Genomic DNA, 18,412 nt, shown 5'->3' with positions numbered 1-18,412 from the left:
TTCACTCACCAACTTCATCTGAGCAAGAAGCCCCTCGAACTCCTTGAGGTTTAGAGTAGGCCCACTATAGGAAGCACAGCCACTGGCGGCTTTCCCCAACCAGTACACTGTGTTCAGCACCTGAGAGACACAGCCACGGGGGTTTAGGGTACATTTATAAATGCCAAACAGACTCATACTGAAGCTATTGAAAGAAAAAAATGATAACAACTCACATTCTTTAGTTTGCGGTTGCAGTCTGAGTCCCTAACAAGAGAGAAGTATGTTACTATTGCATGTTACTCTGCTACTGTAAAAAACACAAACCACACATTTGCACATTCACTCATTTACTTGAGGTTAGCTCGTATGGAAGTATCCTGCAGGTCCCCTGGGTCAAACAGCTGGGCGCCCTTCAGGCCCAACTCCTCGCAGCCACGCAGAAAGACTGACAGGTTATCCTGGAGGAGACAGCAACAGCCGGTCATTTCATCACTTTGATGAACAGGGGTGATTTACAGAGATCAGTGTCACACTGGAGAGTGTCTCCTTACCAGCCCGGCAATGGGGGTGGGCAGCCTGTTGATCTTCTTGACGAGTCCTGGTTTGATCGCACTTAGGAGCCTGCGTAGAGGAGGGGGAGAGGCCGAGATTTATTGAGTCTTATGGGAGTTTGTGCATGTTGGTGATGCTTGAGACATCAAAAAGTGATATGAAGTGAGGTCACAGGCTTACTCGCATAACAGGATGCCGTTCTCCAACGCACTGCGGAAGTCCTTGTCTCCAAAGCTCTTCCCGGTTACAGCCTGTGGAAGAAGGACAGGAAAACACAGATGTAAAGCTGGTGGATGGGGACACAGAGAGAGCAGCTCTTTGCATAAAATGGGTGATTATTTCTTTAAAATATCACAGAATAAATAAAGCACCTGTGGATTGTTCTGTATGATCGGTTAAAACAGGCCAAAACTCATCAAAATGTTCTATTTACAACATTATATAACACAGAAAAAAAGACTGGTATTCTATTACTGTTGGTAGAATTAATCAGCAAATACTTTTCAGCTCTTTAGTTAGAATAAACAAGCACTGATTAGCATTAAGATGCTAATGTGAATGATATTGCTGCTTTACCACCACTTGTCAGATCAGATCACAATCTGGTCTTCCTTCAGCCCACATATAAACCCTGTGTAATGGGGCAACCTGTTACCACCCGCTCATTCAAGAAATTGTCTCTGGAGGCTAGCGGGTGTCTTAGGGAGTGTTTCAAGTGCACAGACTGGAGTGTGCTGCTGGAGTCACAGGATAACAACATAGATGTGGACAATGACAGCAGGATGGACACCATCAGGGACTACATTAGCTTTTGTAGGCATGCTGTGGCTCCAGTTAGGAACACTTGGCTGCTTTCACAATAAATAAATAAATCCTGGATCATGAAAAAGCTCCTTAACTAGAAAAAAAAAGCAGGAATTCGGAGAGGAGGACAAGGAGAAGCTCAGGTGTCTGGAGTGGGAACTGAAGAGGAGCCTGAAGCAGCCAAAGGAAAGTGGTCCTGGAATAGTGGAAAACATCCTCTCTCAAACCGGTGCTCAGAGTATATTGACCGGTTGAGAAAAATATATGACCTTAACCTACCAAATTATGAAGACCCTGGAGTGTCTGGCCCTCCCCCTCATGAAGCTAGGCTTCATGTCCAGGACCCCTCCAGTTTTTGTCACCAGGACCACATTGTATACAGTCCTTTACCTGCTGCACAGGACCTACACGCACCTAGAGAGCCAGGATGCATGTGAGAATCTAGTGTATTGATTTCTCAAGTGTTTTGGACAAACTCCAGCCTCTCATATTGAGAAAGAAGTTGGAGGGGTTGGGTGTGGATCCCTTCCTGATGTCCTGGGTAACAGACAACACTGTTAGTATGACCTCAGTTCGTCAGGCTGGTGAACTGTGTCTCTGGGACGGTGAGGTGTGATACAGCGGGTGCACAGTGGCCTGTTTTAGCACCACTCATGTTAACACTATACACAGCGGACTTTAAATACATGCAAAAATACTGTGATGACACAGTTATTGTGACATGAATCAGTAGTGGACAAGAGCACTAATACAGGAACCTTGGTGAGGCCTTCAGGGACTGGTGCAGTAGGAGCTGCCTCCCAACTCAACTAAAACCAAGGAGATGGTGGTTGATTTCAGTAGAGCTAGAGCATCCCATCTGCCAGTCTCCATACAAGGCAAGGACAGGTCCTATTGGATGGCAAGTTGGACTGGTCGCTGAACACCAATGCTCTCTACAGGAAGAGACAGAGCCGCCTCTTCTTCCCACTGAGACGGCTGGACAAGCTGGTGGAAAAAGCCAACTCTCTGCTTGGCAGAAGGCTGGACTCACTTTTTTACAAGTGCTCTTTAAATGATCATAACTCTTCATTTCATAAAGAAGAGAACACAAGCTTTACATGAATATTTGGTTTATCATGATAGCACAAGGCATTCACAAGATAATGCTATCTGAACACACAGACTGAAAAAATCAGCTCCACGTAGATTTTATCATGCACGAGTCACAATACCATGTTCTTCAACTGTTTTGGGTTAGAGAGAAAATTTAAATGATGAGATGAGATGAGAATTTTTTTGTAAATTTGCAGCAGAATTGACAAAATATGTCCATTAGGCCTCAATGAAACTGTGGTGAAGAAACTGAAACCTATAACGGACAACAGTGGACACTCTCTGGGAAGTGGAGCCACCTAAAACATCATCTCACACTCGTACACATTCTGCCTTCTGCTACAAGCTGGATGGACCGCACCTCCTGTTTTTATCACAATTTCTTAAATTATTTTACACATCTAATCCTTTTATTGTTATGACTGGAAGGATGATCGTTTCTTTAAAATGAGCTCCTAGGTATTTGAATTTCCCCTTGGCGATAAATAACATAGTTCTCTGTTCTTCCATCATTATTTGCAGCCCTTATGTGAAGCATTTACTCACAGGACACATGCATACACAGGCCCTGGATTTGTGCCTCTCTGTTTTCCTGACAGAGGAACCTGTTCCTTCCCTGCTCACCCTTCCCCCAGCATTTTTTCATCAGCTGAAACCAAATTAGAATGACGCCATGTCACTGACACACTGCTCAGCGTCCTCTTTCTATTTTATCCAAAAATGTTCCCATATGCCGCAGCGATAACCTCAATCCTCTAACCTAGGCTCTGATTTGGACTCTATCCTGTAGGAGAGGAGAGAATCAGGAAAACCAGAGGTGATTTACCGCCCTCACACCAACGCACCCGCACGCCATGCTTTCAGGAGCAGTTGTGTAACCAGAGGCCAAAGATGAATGAAAGAGAAGAGACCAATTCTGTTTAGACATTTAATCCAGATTAACAGAGATTACAGTTAGCACCCAAACCGTTAAATGCAGGCCCACACTCTCTGATTCTGCTTTTCACATATACAGACTGGTGGCAAATTACAGGAAAAAACCACAAGGTGTGTGGCTCATGAGAACAGCTTTAATCCTCCTTGGCATTAACAATCCAAATCTCTGGGTCTCTTTTGGGCGTCTGTACAGGCCATAGCACATGCTTCACATGTCTTTCATACTCATCAGACCATTCAATGAACCCTTGTGGACATCACCCCAGAAGAGATCACTCATACCAGATTAAAGTTTATCACTGAGAATACATTTGAATTTATTGGCCGGCATCACTAATTAACCTAACCCCACAAAGTACATGTACAAGTACACTGGGTTGTGGGAGGATGCTAGAGTACCCACGCAGACATGGAGAGAACATGCAAACTCCATTTACAATGTATTATATTAAAAAAAGAGAGAAACTGAAATAAAATACAACATATTTTATTTCAATTTCTCTTTTTCAGTTCCACTGCACATATTGTACTTGAAGAAGAGCACACGGAAGCACAGTGCATCTGTAGCTATGAAAACAATATCACTTTTCTTTATTGTTATATAAGTGATGAACAGATGTTTCCCACTGGCATCCACTTCTTTTTCTTGTCTTTCATCACTCTGTGTGTCACCCTCTTACCCGCCCACAGAGAAACACACACATAAAGCTTATATGTCTATCTTTGTGAGGCCCCTCATTCACACACATCTCCTAGCTAAGTCCTAAACTCTAATTCTAAACTGATCCTTGAAGAAAAAAGTGTTAACATGAAAGCAGCTCTTTGAAGATACATCAGGAAGAGAGGAGCAATCTCTCCTCAGTACAGGGTTTAAAATGCAGGCTGGTATTCGTTAGGTGTTTTAAAGACTGTAAAACATTTAGAGCACGGCCATGTATAATTTACTCTCAGAGTAGAGTACTGTATTTAGGGGAGAGCAGGACTACTGTTTGTGTTTTGTATAGTTCGTGTGTGTGTGTGTGTGTGTGTGTGTGTGTGTGTGTGTGTGTGTGTGTGTGTGTGTGTGTGTGTGTGTGTGTGTGTGTGTGTGTGTCTGTGTGTGTCTGTGTATGTGTGTGGAGGAGACAGCAAACAGACAGTGGGTGGGAGGTGGAGGTGGTTAACGATTGGTTATGTGAGCTGAAACTGAAATAAATGCAGCGATTAAACACAGTGACTAATGTAAGTGTGCATGTTTTTGATAGAGAGCTCAAAAATATTGAAGCAGAAGAGAAAAGAGAAGATGCCAAAAGAAGAACTGGGGCTTTATGCATTGTGTGTATTCATGTCAGCTACAAAAACCCAAGCCAAAGGCCTCGAAGGTATTTCAGTGCCAGTAACAGTAATTCGACCCTCGCTCATAGTGGATTGCTCTGCTCACCCTGCGTGAATGGCAGCAGCAGCTACCACTTAAACCCTGAGGTGTGTGTGTGAGTGTGTGTGTGTGTGTGTGTGTGTGTGTGTGTGTGTGTGTGTAGATGGGTAAGGGAGATGCAGAAGTAGGCCAAAGTACCCTTTATTTTAACAACTGTGAAAAGAGGGAAAGAATGAGAGAGCAGACACATAGGAAGCAGAGGAGGAGAAAAATATCATGTGCTGTAATCCATTTAGGTGGTAAAAGACAGGGTTTCACAGGTCCAGACTAAACATGATGATAATTTGGGGCCACTTTGCTAAAGATGCAATTGTCAGGAAACCTCCTGAGTTAAATCTACATATTATTTTTTTTCCAAATATAAATGTTCTGTAATCTTGTGAAACCCCCCCAATTTATGTTAAATACAAATTCAGAGGCACTTCATTATGCAATTCCAGCTCACTTGTTATGCAAAATATTTGGAAAAAGATAAACTTTTTCAGTACATAGTATTACTTAATAAATGATTAGGAATTGTCAGACCAATATTACACCCAACCTGGGTGTAATATTCTGGGTTTAACATCCATCCATCCAACCACCCATATTTTAATGAGGTGATGCTTTTCTTTGTGAAAATAGACCCAATACAAATTGAACATATCAACTTATAATGAAAGAATTTTTTAATTTTCCCACAAGATCCAAACCATGTCTAGCCAGTAATGAGAAATCAAGGTCATAGAGGAGCTGGAGTCTATCCTAGCTGCCATAGGGCCCCTGGACAGATCCCCAGTCTGTCACAGGAACAGAGAGACAGCCAATTTAGAATCACCAATTAACCTACTAAACTCCATTCAGAAAGGCCAGATGGTGGATTTAAACCCAGGACCTTGTTGCTGTGAGGCAACAGAGTTAACTATAGCACAACCATGCTGCCCCTCTTTGTTCTTTTTGTTTATTTTGTTGTTAATTATACTAAGTACTGTACCAATGAAAAAAGAAATCTATGCAGATTCCTTTGCCCCTCAGCCTCCTGGCAGATATACCTGTGGCATCAATTTCAAAATCCTACGTCACCTCATTCATGAGTTCACAAGATTTTCAGAAAATTTGACCTCTGACCTTGAGGTCAGCAGGATTGGAATACATCATTTCTAGTAGATATCCATGTTATCAATTTGAAACTCCAACACAACTCATTCTGAAGTTATCATATTCACAAACTTAGGTGTCCATACTGGTTACCCACCCACCCAACAGGGTAACAACAATACAAAAACGGATGGATAACTTTTTTAAAGTATGCAAACCAAGAGATAAATCGGCCATTGACATTAGCAAATGTCATCTTATTTGCCGGCTGAAATCTGTCAACCAGGCTGGTACCATCCAGTATTGAAGCTTCCAAAAAACATATTTAGACATTTCTAATAACTTCATTTACATTTTACTGTACTTTTTGGATAAACGGTAGCCATGTTCACTACATAGACCCAGATCTTAAAATTTAATCACACGGTCAACAAGAATAATACTTGTTTAAATACTTCACTATAAATATGGTTGTGTGTAGATTTCCATGTGCTTTGAACCTTAAACTGTAGTACTGTTTCATGCACTAGAGACTAATACCACATTACCACATCCAGTCGATCTATTGTCACAATTTGTTTTTTGTGCGTGTTGTGTAAAACATGAGAGTGACTTTCCACAAACCACAGAAACCTCTGCTAACAACAAGCCTGTGCGAGTGTTTTGAAATTCTTTCATTCACCATCTGATGCATGGAAAATCCATGAATCCATGCTCTCACACTCTCCCGTGCAGGCCCGGCTGGCTGTCTGAGACTATCAGCGTTAATCTGACTCGGACAGCTGTGACATCTGGCACACACACGCACGCACACACACTTATTCAGGCATACACATTCTTCAGTTTATTCCCCATGCATCTGACTCTATCTCTTGCTATGTGGTGTATGCTGATGAAAGCAGAGGCTCACGTTTGTCTGAGGTTCAAGTTGAGTTTAACCTGCTCAGCAGCTGAGACTGTGTGTATGAGCCCTGTGACACTCCTGCCTTGTCTTGTCTATAAACAGATAGAAAGGCCCTGTCGGTGCCATTTGAATTTCCTGCTCGGGTCATTTGATGATATATAGCCTACTGCCCCCACTGGAAAGAGTGACACCTGAGAGCCTGCCCGTGTTATGTTCCCATAGTGACCGGTGTCACCCGACCGGGGCGTGTCCGAGGAGTGTGCAAGGCTGTCAGGAGTATCATGCATAGCTGATTGGCATGCGTGAGTGTGCATACACTTTGCATAGTTTACAGACATGGCAGACAGGCACTGAACAAGTTGCAGGGAGTGTTTGGTGGCATGGTCATCCCTGAATCACCATCCCCACCTGTGAGAGTGTAAAAATACCCCACCAGAAATAGGCTGAGCCTGAGCAGCCTGAAAATAACTGGAGTATTAGGAGGCAGGAAGACGACAAAGCGAGAGGAACACGGAGCAAAGACGCAGGAGAGATTAAGATTAAGAGGCGGGCATTAACCTAGACTAGACTGTGTCTGCTGCTGAGGGAAAAGCTAACACCGTCCATAGCGCTGGGTCAAAAACTATCAGGTGCTGAAGCTGTATTTGTACTTATGAAAGTGACAGATGGTCCCAAAAAAACAAAGAGGACTCAGCCAACTGCAGAAGGGCTTAAAAATGACTGTTATCTCCAAGATTGGAGTGTTAAGATAAACCTGAAAGTTGAAGACCTATTTTCTTCTCAATGAAGACAGTACTGTGTTTCATCTCATCTCAGTACCTTGAATATACTGCTATCTTTACAAGTTTGGTGGCAACACAACAATGCGTATGTAAAGTTATTTATCTAATGCTTGTTAAATGATGGTACAAGTCACAATAAATGGAGTGCATGTAAATAAAGCACACACAGCCTGAAATACAATACTCCAAGTTATGGATAAAGCTTTCAAACTTCATAAAGCTGAACAAGTAAAAAAATCTGCAACTAAACAAATCTGAGCTCATCTATGAATTATCTTTAAAACAAATCCATTATTCTCATGTTGACAACAACCAGAAGTACCCTATTATCACTGACGCAGCTAACGGACCATCAGTCCTTTTACTCTTCTATCCTGTTAATCATTATGCAATCCCATGGGGTCCTGACCTCCAGATTAGGAGCCACTGTTACACTGAGTGCACTGGCTGGTTGTTTAATCTCTGATTGGATTTCAGTCTTATCTGTACGCACTCATTAAAGGCCTGTTCACTTAAACGAACTGTTTGGCTATGAAGCTTTCCTGAATCCAGCTTCTCCTCGACAAAAACATGAGTATTATTCAGTATTAGGTGTGCTTTCTTGTATAGATCTAACCCTTTGTAGCCTTGACGTCAGGACTGTCATTAAAAGAGGACAAGTACTACTGAGGACAAAATGGATGTAGAGCTTGCTCTTCAAATATGGTCGAGCTTCAGCGTTTTAAAACAGGTTCAGTAACGTCACTGTTTACTGACTCATTTTTAGGCTCTTATTTACTCTCTGATTTCCATTTTTGCTGCAGTTTTTCACATCTCATTGATAACAGGGCACGGAGACTTACTCTATATTAAAATTCAACCAAGTGTGAGCTCCAGTGCTGTGAAAAAGTAATTGCTGCTGTCCAACTGCAAAAGGGTGACTAGAGTAAATACAAAATGCAGTTTTTAAATGATGACTGAGGGAAAACAGCTATCCTAATTGCCCCCTCAGCCTAATAACTGGTTCTGTCACCCTTGGATGCAAGAACTGCAATCAAGCACTTGTGATGACTGGCTGCGAGTCTTTCACGCCACTGTGGCGCAATTTTGGCCCACTGTTCTTTGCAGAATTGTTTTAATTCACCTACATTGGATGGTTTTCAAGCATATCTAAGTCCTGACTTTAATGAAGCTTCCTCCAAATCCTTCATTTTATTTATTTATTTATTTTTGGAGCCACTCAGAGAAGGACTTGCTGGTGCATTTGGCTATTACCTATCATGTTCTTTTCATGAAATACTGTTAGTTTAATGCAGATGTAACGGACTTAAAGCTTCCCAAAACTTTTGTGTTAGACTACAGAATATTTTTTGTCTCTGGGTTCATCAACATGTTTTTTTGTTGTTGTTTTTTTTAATAAATGTGAGCCTTTGTGTTCTTTATGGTCAGTAGTGGTTTTCTTTTTTTTCTCCATTTTTGTCCAGACTCTTTCTTATTGTTGAATCATGAACTCTGACCTTAACTGAGGCAAGTGAGGCCAACAATTCTTTAGATGTTATTCAGGGTTCTTTGTGACCTCCTGAATGAATCATCAATACGCTTTTGGAGTAATGTTGTGAGGCTGGTCACTCCTGGGAGGGGTTCACCACTGTTCCAAGTTTTCTCCATTTGTGAATAATGGATCTCACTGTGCTTCACTGGTGTCCCAAATCCTTAGAAATGGCTTTGTAACCCTTTCCAGACTGATATACGTCAATAACTTTGTTTCACAGCTGTTCTTGAGTTTCTTTAAATTGTGAGTTTGTTGAGATCCTTCAGTTCCTTTAGTTTGCTACCTCTCTTTATTAGACAGGTTCTATCTAAGTGATTCAACAGGTGTGACAGTAATCAGGTCTGGCAGTGACTAGTGAAATTGTACTCAGCTTTCAAAAAAATTTGATTAATTACAGTTCATTCTTGATTTAACAAGAGGGACAGTTATGATTTCATATAGAGGTACCTCATAGATTTTCCTTTTCCCCTAAAAACTTAAATCATAAATTTAAAGATGCATTTTGTATTTACATCTCTTCTAAGTAGGACCACAAAGGAAACAAAGTTAAACATTTCAAGGGGCTTTATCCATAACAGCATCCTGTTCTCTCTCTACCAGAGCCTGTGGCAAACTGGCTAATGTACAGGACAGCCAGCACAGTCTGTGGGAGTGCTGTGAAAACACAGCATGGTGTGAGGCTAAAGCCAAAACTTAACATTAAAAAACAAAAATAGTCATTTTGAAGCACCTCCAGTCCTTTATCTTCTCTATCTGAAATGCTGGCTAGCAGGTAGCTGAGCCGCTCTGGAGGTATAAAATAGGTCATAAGGCAGCAGCTCCGCGGGCAAACCGTGAATCACCGCTCAGGCTGATGGAAGGAGGCACTGTATCCGAGCAGATGATGGTGGAAGCGATGCAGCAAATGATAATCTCATCCGATGCGATCAACAGTGGGTACAGTGAAGCATCTCGTGCGTGAACACTGGCCCGGTTTCATAACCATGGCAACCGGAATCCCCTCGCGCCTCAAAAAGGGGGGCGTTTCTCCTCCTAGCAAGTAGAAAACAGGCTCTCCATCGTCCCTACACAAACCGACACTCTGCGAGCTTTTACTTCATGATGACGGTTTATTTTCGAGCCCGAGCGGCGTTTAAAGTCCCTACAGAGCAGGTTTTGGCGTTCAGTGTCATTAGGACGACGGCACAGGTGAAAACTTTTCACACGTACAGTGGCTGTTGTCCCACACGGACACCGCATCGTCCCCCCTCCTCCCAAACAGGTGACGATGCGCCGAGGGTGATTATTTATATCCCCGCTCACAGCGTGTGACTATATGACCCGTTTATGTCCCCGGTGTGCAATGGCAGCAGGCCCCGGAGCGTCTCTGAGCCCCCCTCTCCTCACTTACCTCTATCCATTTCTGAGCCTCCCGACAGGCTGGTTCGGGATGGTGTTGCTCCAGCGGCTCCTGCTCCCGCGGGGCATTCGGTGAATCTCCAGAGGCAGCGGGGCTAGCCATCTCCGGACAGGCCGAGACCAAAGCCGGACGATACGGTGATACGTGATATGTGATAAGCCTCCCTTCAGATGGTCTGTGTCCGGAGCCCGTTATGTTCGTCCTCGCGCGCTTCCCCCACAACTCCGCGCTCAGTCACGGCGGGTCCTCTCGTGCTCCGCGCGAGCTCTGCGCAGACTGTGGCGCAGAGACAGAGAAGCGACCCCTCGCGAAACACGAACCAGGCGCTAAAAATAATAACGACTCTTTTCCGCCGAACTGCGCGAGGCTTCTGTCCTCGGCCCCCGCCGCGCGTTTCGAGAAACGTGAACGCGCAGGCAGGAATCTCTGCGGGGGAGGTCGAGATAGATAGGAGAGAGGCAGAGAGAGAGAGTGATGAGAGAGGGGGGGCTGTACGAAGGTGACCCATAATGTGTTTGAAGGGGACTGGTCATACCTGAGCACAGGTAGACTGTAGGCTTTAAAATGTGAAGCAAAGAGCACCATAGCAATGTAAAACTGCAGTATTTAAATCACAGGCAGCTAAAGTCAGCGCGTTTTCTTGTATCCAATAGGCCTGGAGCCACACACGGGTACTTATGGTTCACATGTTCGCAAATTTCTGTGCGAAATTTCATGCCAAATTGTCGTCTAAAATTCAAGCTAAGCTTTGAGATTTTAAAAATGAGTGCGGGATTTTATTTTTATTCAGTCTGAATGCCCTTTTACCATCATCTCCAATTATTCACAAAATCAGATTTGTTTGGTATGACTCTCCAAAACATGATATAATCAAGATACAATACCTTTAATACAGTTGATAACACTCTTTAGTTTAATATTGTAACAATATTGAAGTCTGTCCCATAATTAATGACATGACATGTATATGTTAAGAAAAAAAAAAAAAAGCACTAAAAAGATCTCCGCGGGGGGGGGGGCTTTGCAGGATAACAGGTTCTTGCCCCCCCCCACACACACACCAGGTTGTCCTGCTTCAGACTCAATTTTTAAAAAAAAAAAGTGTCAAGAACCTGTGAGCTCCAGTCCCAACTCCACCAGGTTTCTGGTCAGAGTTAATTTAAGTTATAGCTCAACTTAAGTTGCCTGTGTTGGAGTTTAACACACACAGACTAAAAAGAATGGATTGGTCATGTGTAACTATCAGCACTGGTGATAACAGCTGTTTCAGATCACTGAGCTTAAATGTGTCTTTCAGCTGGCAGGTCAAACCAGTTATGTTTGATGCAGTGACCTGTTCAGAAAGACATTCTAAGTAAGAAATAAATGCAGTATTTCCGCTCTAACTGCCTGAGTGTACTGTCATACTCCTTTGTTTATTATCAAAGCATGAAGTGTTGCTCGTGCCAGTATGCTGCCTGCTCACCTGCAGCACAGACTGTCTTATGTAAGCACAATGATGAGGTGCTATAGACAGCTCTTTCCTCCTCCAGTTTCAACCTTTTGAAGTTGGACAGCAGCCAAGTGCAGTTCAGGATGAGCCTGAGGTCGTTTAACCACATCACAAGACAAAAGTTTCACTTTGTGTGTCAGCTAAAAGCATGTAATGTTAGAGTAATGGCAGGGACAGAAAAGTTCTCAGCAGTAGTTGATTTCCCTGTACGGTTTTCTTAAAGATACCCAATGGATATTAGGAGACAGGACAACAGGACAAGGAGACAACAGTTGCTTTATTATATTCCCACAGCTGTATTAACAGTATAACGACAGCAACATAGGATTTGAAAGTGCAGAAAAGTAAACAATTCAAACACAGCCAGACACCCAGCACTGCACAACAACCAACATACAGTAGCACTTCAGATGGTCCCTACTTTACTTTGGAAGTTGCATTATCTGTTAAACTGGCACAGTAAGGGTATATGCGTTTGATCATTTGTGGATCCTTAGGTTTTTAAATAAGGTGCCTGTTAATTTTTTGAACAGCAATTAACTGAACTGATTTGCGATCACACTAAACTCAAGCTTATCAGAAAGAACAGTTTTCCAAAGATGTTTCAAAACAGTGAGAAGGTTTCTTCTTTGCTCTAAACAATGGTTGATTATTCCTACAGATACATTTGGGCTATTCAGCGGAACATCAGATTAAGAACTCAACCACACAAAAACTAAAGGGCTTCAGAAACAAAACTTCCCTCAACATCTTTTGTCTCATCTGTCACACTTGTTGGCACAAAAGGTATTTTAACATCAGTCTTCTGAGTTTGACACAGATGCAGTGGAAAAAACTTGCAGACATGTGCACACAAGCAGTGGTAATGACCACATGCTGTACAGATTCACAGCTAAACCACATTAAACTGTATGGACAGGCTTGTACCGTTAGTGTCTGCAGAACAAAGGGCTCTGATTGTGTTTGTGTACATGTGTTAATGCTAAACAAGGCTTTGTTCATGAAATAAGAGAAATGTGGAAACAATGTGCTTTAGTGCATAGTGTCTGCAGATGTATGTGCACACAGGTTGCTTGTTGATTGTTTGCCATGTGAACGCTCCAGGACATTTTGGTTTACAATTTGCTCAATTTGGTGTCCTACTGAACATCTTAATTCTGACAGAGAGCCACTGCAGAGAAGCGCACTTCACCTTTCTCCCTCTCCATAAATCCACGGCACACTTTGGCTGCATCCTAGATATGATCAAAAGATGACATGTCAACTAATTATTCAAAACTTTATCCACTATATTTAATCAATACATCAAGTAATTTTAAAATGGGAGTGCACTATTCAGAATACGAGGAGAGACTGTCCTAAAGTTGTGCATTTGTGTTAATGTTTATTTCACTGCTGATATTTTCATATTTTAGTAGGTCTGGGCAATATCACTGATGTAAATGGCCTGATAATGAGGTCTAGTGCTGCTAGTTAATACAGATCCATGTTAAGTTAAATTGAACCAGTTTAGGGAAATTCATCCTCTGAATGTTTCAACAGCATTACATGCTGTGCACGTAGGTAGCTCTGAAAGCAGCAGTCTAGCAAGTTCTACTTCATAGTGGAATGAAGGTATTCAATTTCCTAGTAGCTGGGTGATTTTAAAACAATACTGTGGTATTAACTGGGAACTTGTTGAGCATTCGACACCATTGCCAGGTGCAATACTGCCATCCTCTGGTAGTAGTAATGCATTACAAGCAGATGTTCATTAAAAACAAACCAGCTTGTTGCACTTCAATTAAATTGAAGTGGAAATTCTTACTTTAGAGGCAAATCTTTTACCATAACTAGTTCTCAATAAATTACCACATTTAACGATGCGGTTTTTATCTCACATACATGTGGGTTTGCCTTGTGATCATTTGCTGCAATCATAAATAGTCCAATTAAAATTTAAGAAGCAAATGAATAATTGCAAAACTCACACATTTTTGCATTTCCTTGCCAGGTTATGTGATAATTTAACCTCATTTTAAATGACTGCAATTTGTATATCAGATATACAAATTGACTCAGCCCAGTTTGACAGACTCACTCATTCACACTCCCTCTCCATTTTAATACATGACTCAGTTGATATGCAAAGAACAATGACTGTTATTTTCAGTTTGTAAACGTTCAAAAACTGAAAATAACTGAAAAGTTCAATAACTGGATATACATACCATTACAAAGGACTCCTCTTTGGTAGGACCGTGGTTCACTGGTCCATTTATTTTCCCATCTTGAAATAGAAATAAGATATTAGAATCCACAATGTAAAACAAATACAGGGACAGTAACTACAGGATTGTGCATGGGACCAAATTCTTACCAAATTCATACAGCTGTCCATTTACATTGACAAAGGCAATAAAGTGGAAGTTGACTTTATCGGCTTCTGGCTGTGAAGGTTGAGACAGAATGAATAACTTCGAAAAAAAAGCAAAGATACCATAACAACTACTTCTGTTTAAATATATAGTCTGATCTCTTTAATAACCCGCACCCCATCTCACATGTGGTCTATAACAATGTAATTGCCTTGAAGCTAATGAAATAAAACTTGAGACTCAAACTGATCAGCTCATAACAGCAATTTCATATGAAGTTGTCCAACACAGGTCTAACATTGGCATGCATCACATGTGTTTGGTCTGAATGTGGTACAGTGTGTTGATGTTGTGGTAAAATGCCTTACCCGACACTGGCCTTGTGCAGCAATCTCATTGTGAGCATCAAAGATTGCCTAAAAGGGGGAAAGAACGTGCAAGATGTAACTAATGAAACATAATACTTCCATTAAAAAAGAAAAAAAAAGTAGCAGGGCAGTCAAACAAGTTTGAAAGGTTTTAATAGTGTTTTGTATACAAGTGAACCTACTAGATCTAAAGAAAATTTGGCAGTATGTGGCGCCCCCAAGTGGCCTTAAAAAACCAATTCCATTATGCAACATTCTAGAAATTCTAGGTCATTATATTCACTCATTTTCACTTTACTACAACTTTGCTAGCAGAGGCTAGTCTCAGATATGACACTGAAATATAAAGACACATACACTTATGTGACATTAAAAATGTTAATATAGCATTTTTTATATACACAAAGGAGGACAAGTCATTTCAAACTTTAAAATGGACAGTTGCAAGTTTCCCTGTACAATTGATCTGATTTCAGGTCAGATGAGCCCCTTATACAATAATACTTTGCCATTACATTTATTTGGTTGGCCGACACAAGTATACTACAGACAGACTATTGTACAAGTTATCTAATATTCCTAGATGTGAAGACTTTAGGATAAAAAGATTCAAGTTTATTTATTTTTATTTTAGTTTGTCCAGCAATTAGACTTTGATGTCAATGTCTCTCAGCAGTCCCAATAATCTCCATTATTTGATGGACTCCAGTTATCTAGATTGATTGTGGACTTTGGGAGGACCAGGAAACCCTTGACCCCTGTTTCAATCCATGGTCAATGTGGACATTGTGGAGGACCATAAATACCTTGGAGTACACAGACAATAAACTGGAATGGGTTAAAAACACCACTGCACTCTACAGGAAGGGCTAAAGTCGTCTCCATTTTCTTTCAATATCTTTTCGACAATGCTCAGGATTTTGTTGCATGCAGGGGCAGCAGGTCAAGGGTCGCAGATGCCAACAGACTCAAACTGATCCGCAAAACCAGTAATGTTGTGGGAACGGAGCTGGACTCCCTTAGGGTGGTGTCTGAGAGGCGGATGTTGTCCAAGATAAGGACAATACTGGATAATGCCTCTCACCCACTCCATGATGTGCTGGCTAGTCACAGGAGCACATTCAGTGAGACACTGAGATTACCAAAAAGCACCACTGAATGACACAGGAAATCATTCCTGCCCATCTCCCTCTACAACTCCTCCATATAATACAATGTGCACACTGCAATAGTTACACCCGTGGCACATGCTTTACAGTAAAATAACAAATGACAAAGTTTCACAGTTTAGAGTTTAATGTCAATCATATATTTCACCTCTGTAATATTCTTGATATTTATTATTGAGCGATTTGTATATATTAGAGCCATTTCTTTGTAAACTTTGTAATGTACGTATCATTATTATTTAATTAGTTCAGTATGTTACTGTTACTGTCTTTGAGCAACCATAATCCTAATTTCCTTAGGGGTTAAAGTACCGATTCTCATCTACCAAATCAGATTTATTATAGACTAATTTAACTGCACTTTACCTGGTTTTTCTCCAGATGTTTGGCACGGTCATCAGGAGACATATTTGCTGTCTCATCCAGAAATTTCTTCAAGGCAGAGGCACCATCTGAAAACGTCAACATTAGCTTAGATACCAGGAAGATTGATTATGCACATCAAGCTGAATCATGGGGTAACAGCACTTTTTTTCCTCTCCCTCTCTTTTTTTTTTTTTAACCTTTCATTTAGTATACTTCCTCTATGCATTTTAAAGAAACAGATTTGCAAAGTCCAGTAGGAAAAATCTCCACAGGCAGAATTATTTTAGTCACCAATTTAAATATTTATTCACACAACATGTTCAGTTGGTGTGCCAGATCACTTTTGTACTCACCAAAAGTCATTTTGTCTTTGTTGTTGGCCACAGCATGCAGCAGGGCGATGGTGCCACAGGAATTGACTGCTGTCTGCTTCAAGAAATAAGCCTCAGAACCTCCTGAAACCTTATCAGCTTGCTGAGCTCTGAAAGTCTCATGCTGCCATACAGGGGGGAAAAAAAGAAAGAAAAAAAGCATGTCATCATCAGTCTGATAATACTGTGCAGTGGGTCTACCACTTAAAATGAGCCGAGTCAGGAAATCTCAACCATCAAAAAAAATAAATAAATCCCATTATTGTTTTATTAACTGCAGTATGTTTAAACTGTTTAGAATGTGTAAAAATATTAAACATTAAACATTTGCATTCAAAATTATAGTAGTGAGAGCATCTGCTGATTCATTTCCTCGTCGCCATCTCTCTCTCTCACTCCTCTACCCATCTATATAACATTAGGAGTTTTTTCTATCCATGCCCTCCCTGCATCTCCGCGTCACCCCACTCGATACAGCCAATATTCACTTGCTCGACCCACCCTTCCAGGAAGTAGTCAGCGCCACCACCCTAGCGTTACCTGTTGCGTTAAGGGGAAGAGCAACATCAAGGCACAGCACGGCTTCGGCACGGAGGAGAGCTGCTCACCCTCCAGCCCCAGCACGTCGACGAAGCGCCAGCTTTCACCAACGCCCAGCTTTCCCATCATCTGAAAGGCACAACGATGACGGAATAAAGAACAAGTCCCCAACAGTTGCACACTGGCAGACGATGCTCTCAGAAGCTGCTCAGAGATGCTGCGTTATGCTGGTTCACTCAGGCCACACCCTTTAGCCCAGACACTGGGACAGCCGCGGGAAGGATGCTGCTGTCCGTTAATATGGGATCACGGTCAAACTCTTGTTAACCCCGATATTTCCTTTTTAGTATCAATTAACACTTTTACCTAGATAGTTGGCGATGCAACTACACCTCTACTGGTATACTGGTGCTTCGTAGTGGCCTGGTGGCGTTTCGATGCTGGAAACGCGCTAACAGCCTTCTAAACTAATTAGCCCCTGTGAAACTTACCTGGCGGTTGGGTCAATGGTTACTAACACGTCGCCATTACTCGGCGGCTAATGTTTAATTTCATACGCACCTTGTTCAGCATCTGAAACGACAAAAACAAACGAAAAAAGACAGCGGTAAGACAAAAGTCTGCTGTCTTTGAAAGCATTACCGTTGTAATTAAGCACACATTTACCTACCTCCGGATTGATTTCCATCGGGGTCCACTCCATTGTTGCTAAAGTTCAGCTAACACTTTCCTATTTCAATCTGCTATCTCGACTACGGCGATCAGCCGCGCGTGTACCCCTATTTATCGCTGCTGGTCATACCACTTACCGACAGACGCGGGGGTGGGCCCAGAGCAAATAACCCTCGGTGCACAGATTTAGCAAACTACCTGACAAATATCAGACAGACTTAAACGCCAGATTTAACGTTTTACACGCCCGAATACCAAAGTAAATCTCAGAAAGAACTTTACGTTTATAAAAGTAGATATTCATGAAATGACACCTCTAAATACGAGATCATTCCGAGTAAATCGCGTTCTTTCTAGAAAGTACGTGTGACGTATTGATCACCCTATCAACAATACTTGTGCAGCCTCTAACACTTAAATAAGATTTAAACTGCAGCCTTCTTATACCTGTTCAATGTTTTTGCCATTTGCACTCCTGTGTACTGCACATGCGACAAGCTAACAGTCACAGCAATATTAATTATATTTATTTGTAGTGCACAGACTACGTTTATTCCCCTTTTGTAGTCCTTGTTTCTACAGACCACTTAAGAGAAAACTG

The 18,412-nt window shown here is 41.7% G+C and overlaps 2 protein-coding genes across 4 annotated transcripts in view; both read right to left on the bottom strand.

Annotated features, from left to right (window-relative positions):
* The window catches only part of LOC116333721 (LIM and calponin homology domains-containing protein 1-like), a 32,616-nt gene extending 21,760 nt beyond the window's left edge, over positions 1-10,856 (bottom strand). For all 3 annotated transcript variants that reach the window (XM_039613413.1, XM_039613416.1, XM_031756975.2), the window contains exons 1-6: positions 10,468-10,856; positions 715-785; positions 534-603; positions 334-440; positions 216-246; positions 10-120 (exon numbers count right to left, since the gene is read on the bottom strand). In XM_039613413.1, the coding sequence (XP_039469347.1) occupies positions 10-120; positions 216-246; positions 334-440; positions 534-603; positions 715-785; positions 10,468-10,578 (501 nt within the window). In that variant the 5' untranslated portion in view covers positions 10,579-10,856. The remainder of the gene's footprint in view (positions 1-9; positions 121-215; positions 247-333; positions 441-533; positions 604-714; positions 786-10,467) is intronic.
* Positions 10,857-12,226: 1,370 nt separating this feature from the next.
* Positions 12,227-17,958, bottom strand: uchl1 (ubiquitin carboxyl-terminal esterase L1 (ubiquitin thiolesterase)). Its single transcript, XM_031756962.2, has 9 exons — positions 17,810-17,958; positions 17,701-17,712; positions 17,140-17,268; positions 16,582-16,723; positions 16,229-16,314; positions 14,694-14,741; positions 14,328-14,397; positions 14,179-14,237; positions 12,227-13,203 (listed from the first exon to the last, which is right to left on the bottom strand). Exons 1-9 carry the CDS (start codon positions 17,840-17,842, stop codon positions 13,120-13,122), a joined length of 663 nt encoding a protein of 220 aa, XP_031612822.1. The 5' UTR covers positions 17,843-17,958; the 3' UTR covers positions 12,227-13,119.
* Positions 17,959-18,412: the final 454 nt, after the last annotated feature.

Source organism: Oreochromis aureus, linkage group 6 (genome assembly GCF_013358895.1).
Source record: "Oreochromis aureus strain Israel breed Guangdong linkage group 6, ZZ_aureus, whole genome shotgun sequence".
Lineage (NCBI taxonomy): Eukaryota > Metazoa > Chordata > Actinopteri > Cichliformes > Cichlidae > Oreochromis > Oreochromis aureus.
This window is presented reverse-complemented; position numbering and strand designations above follow the sequence as displayed.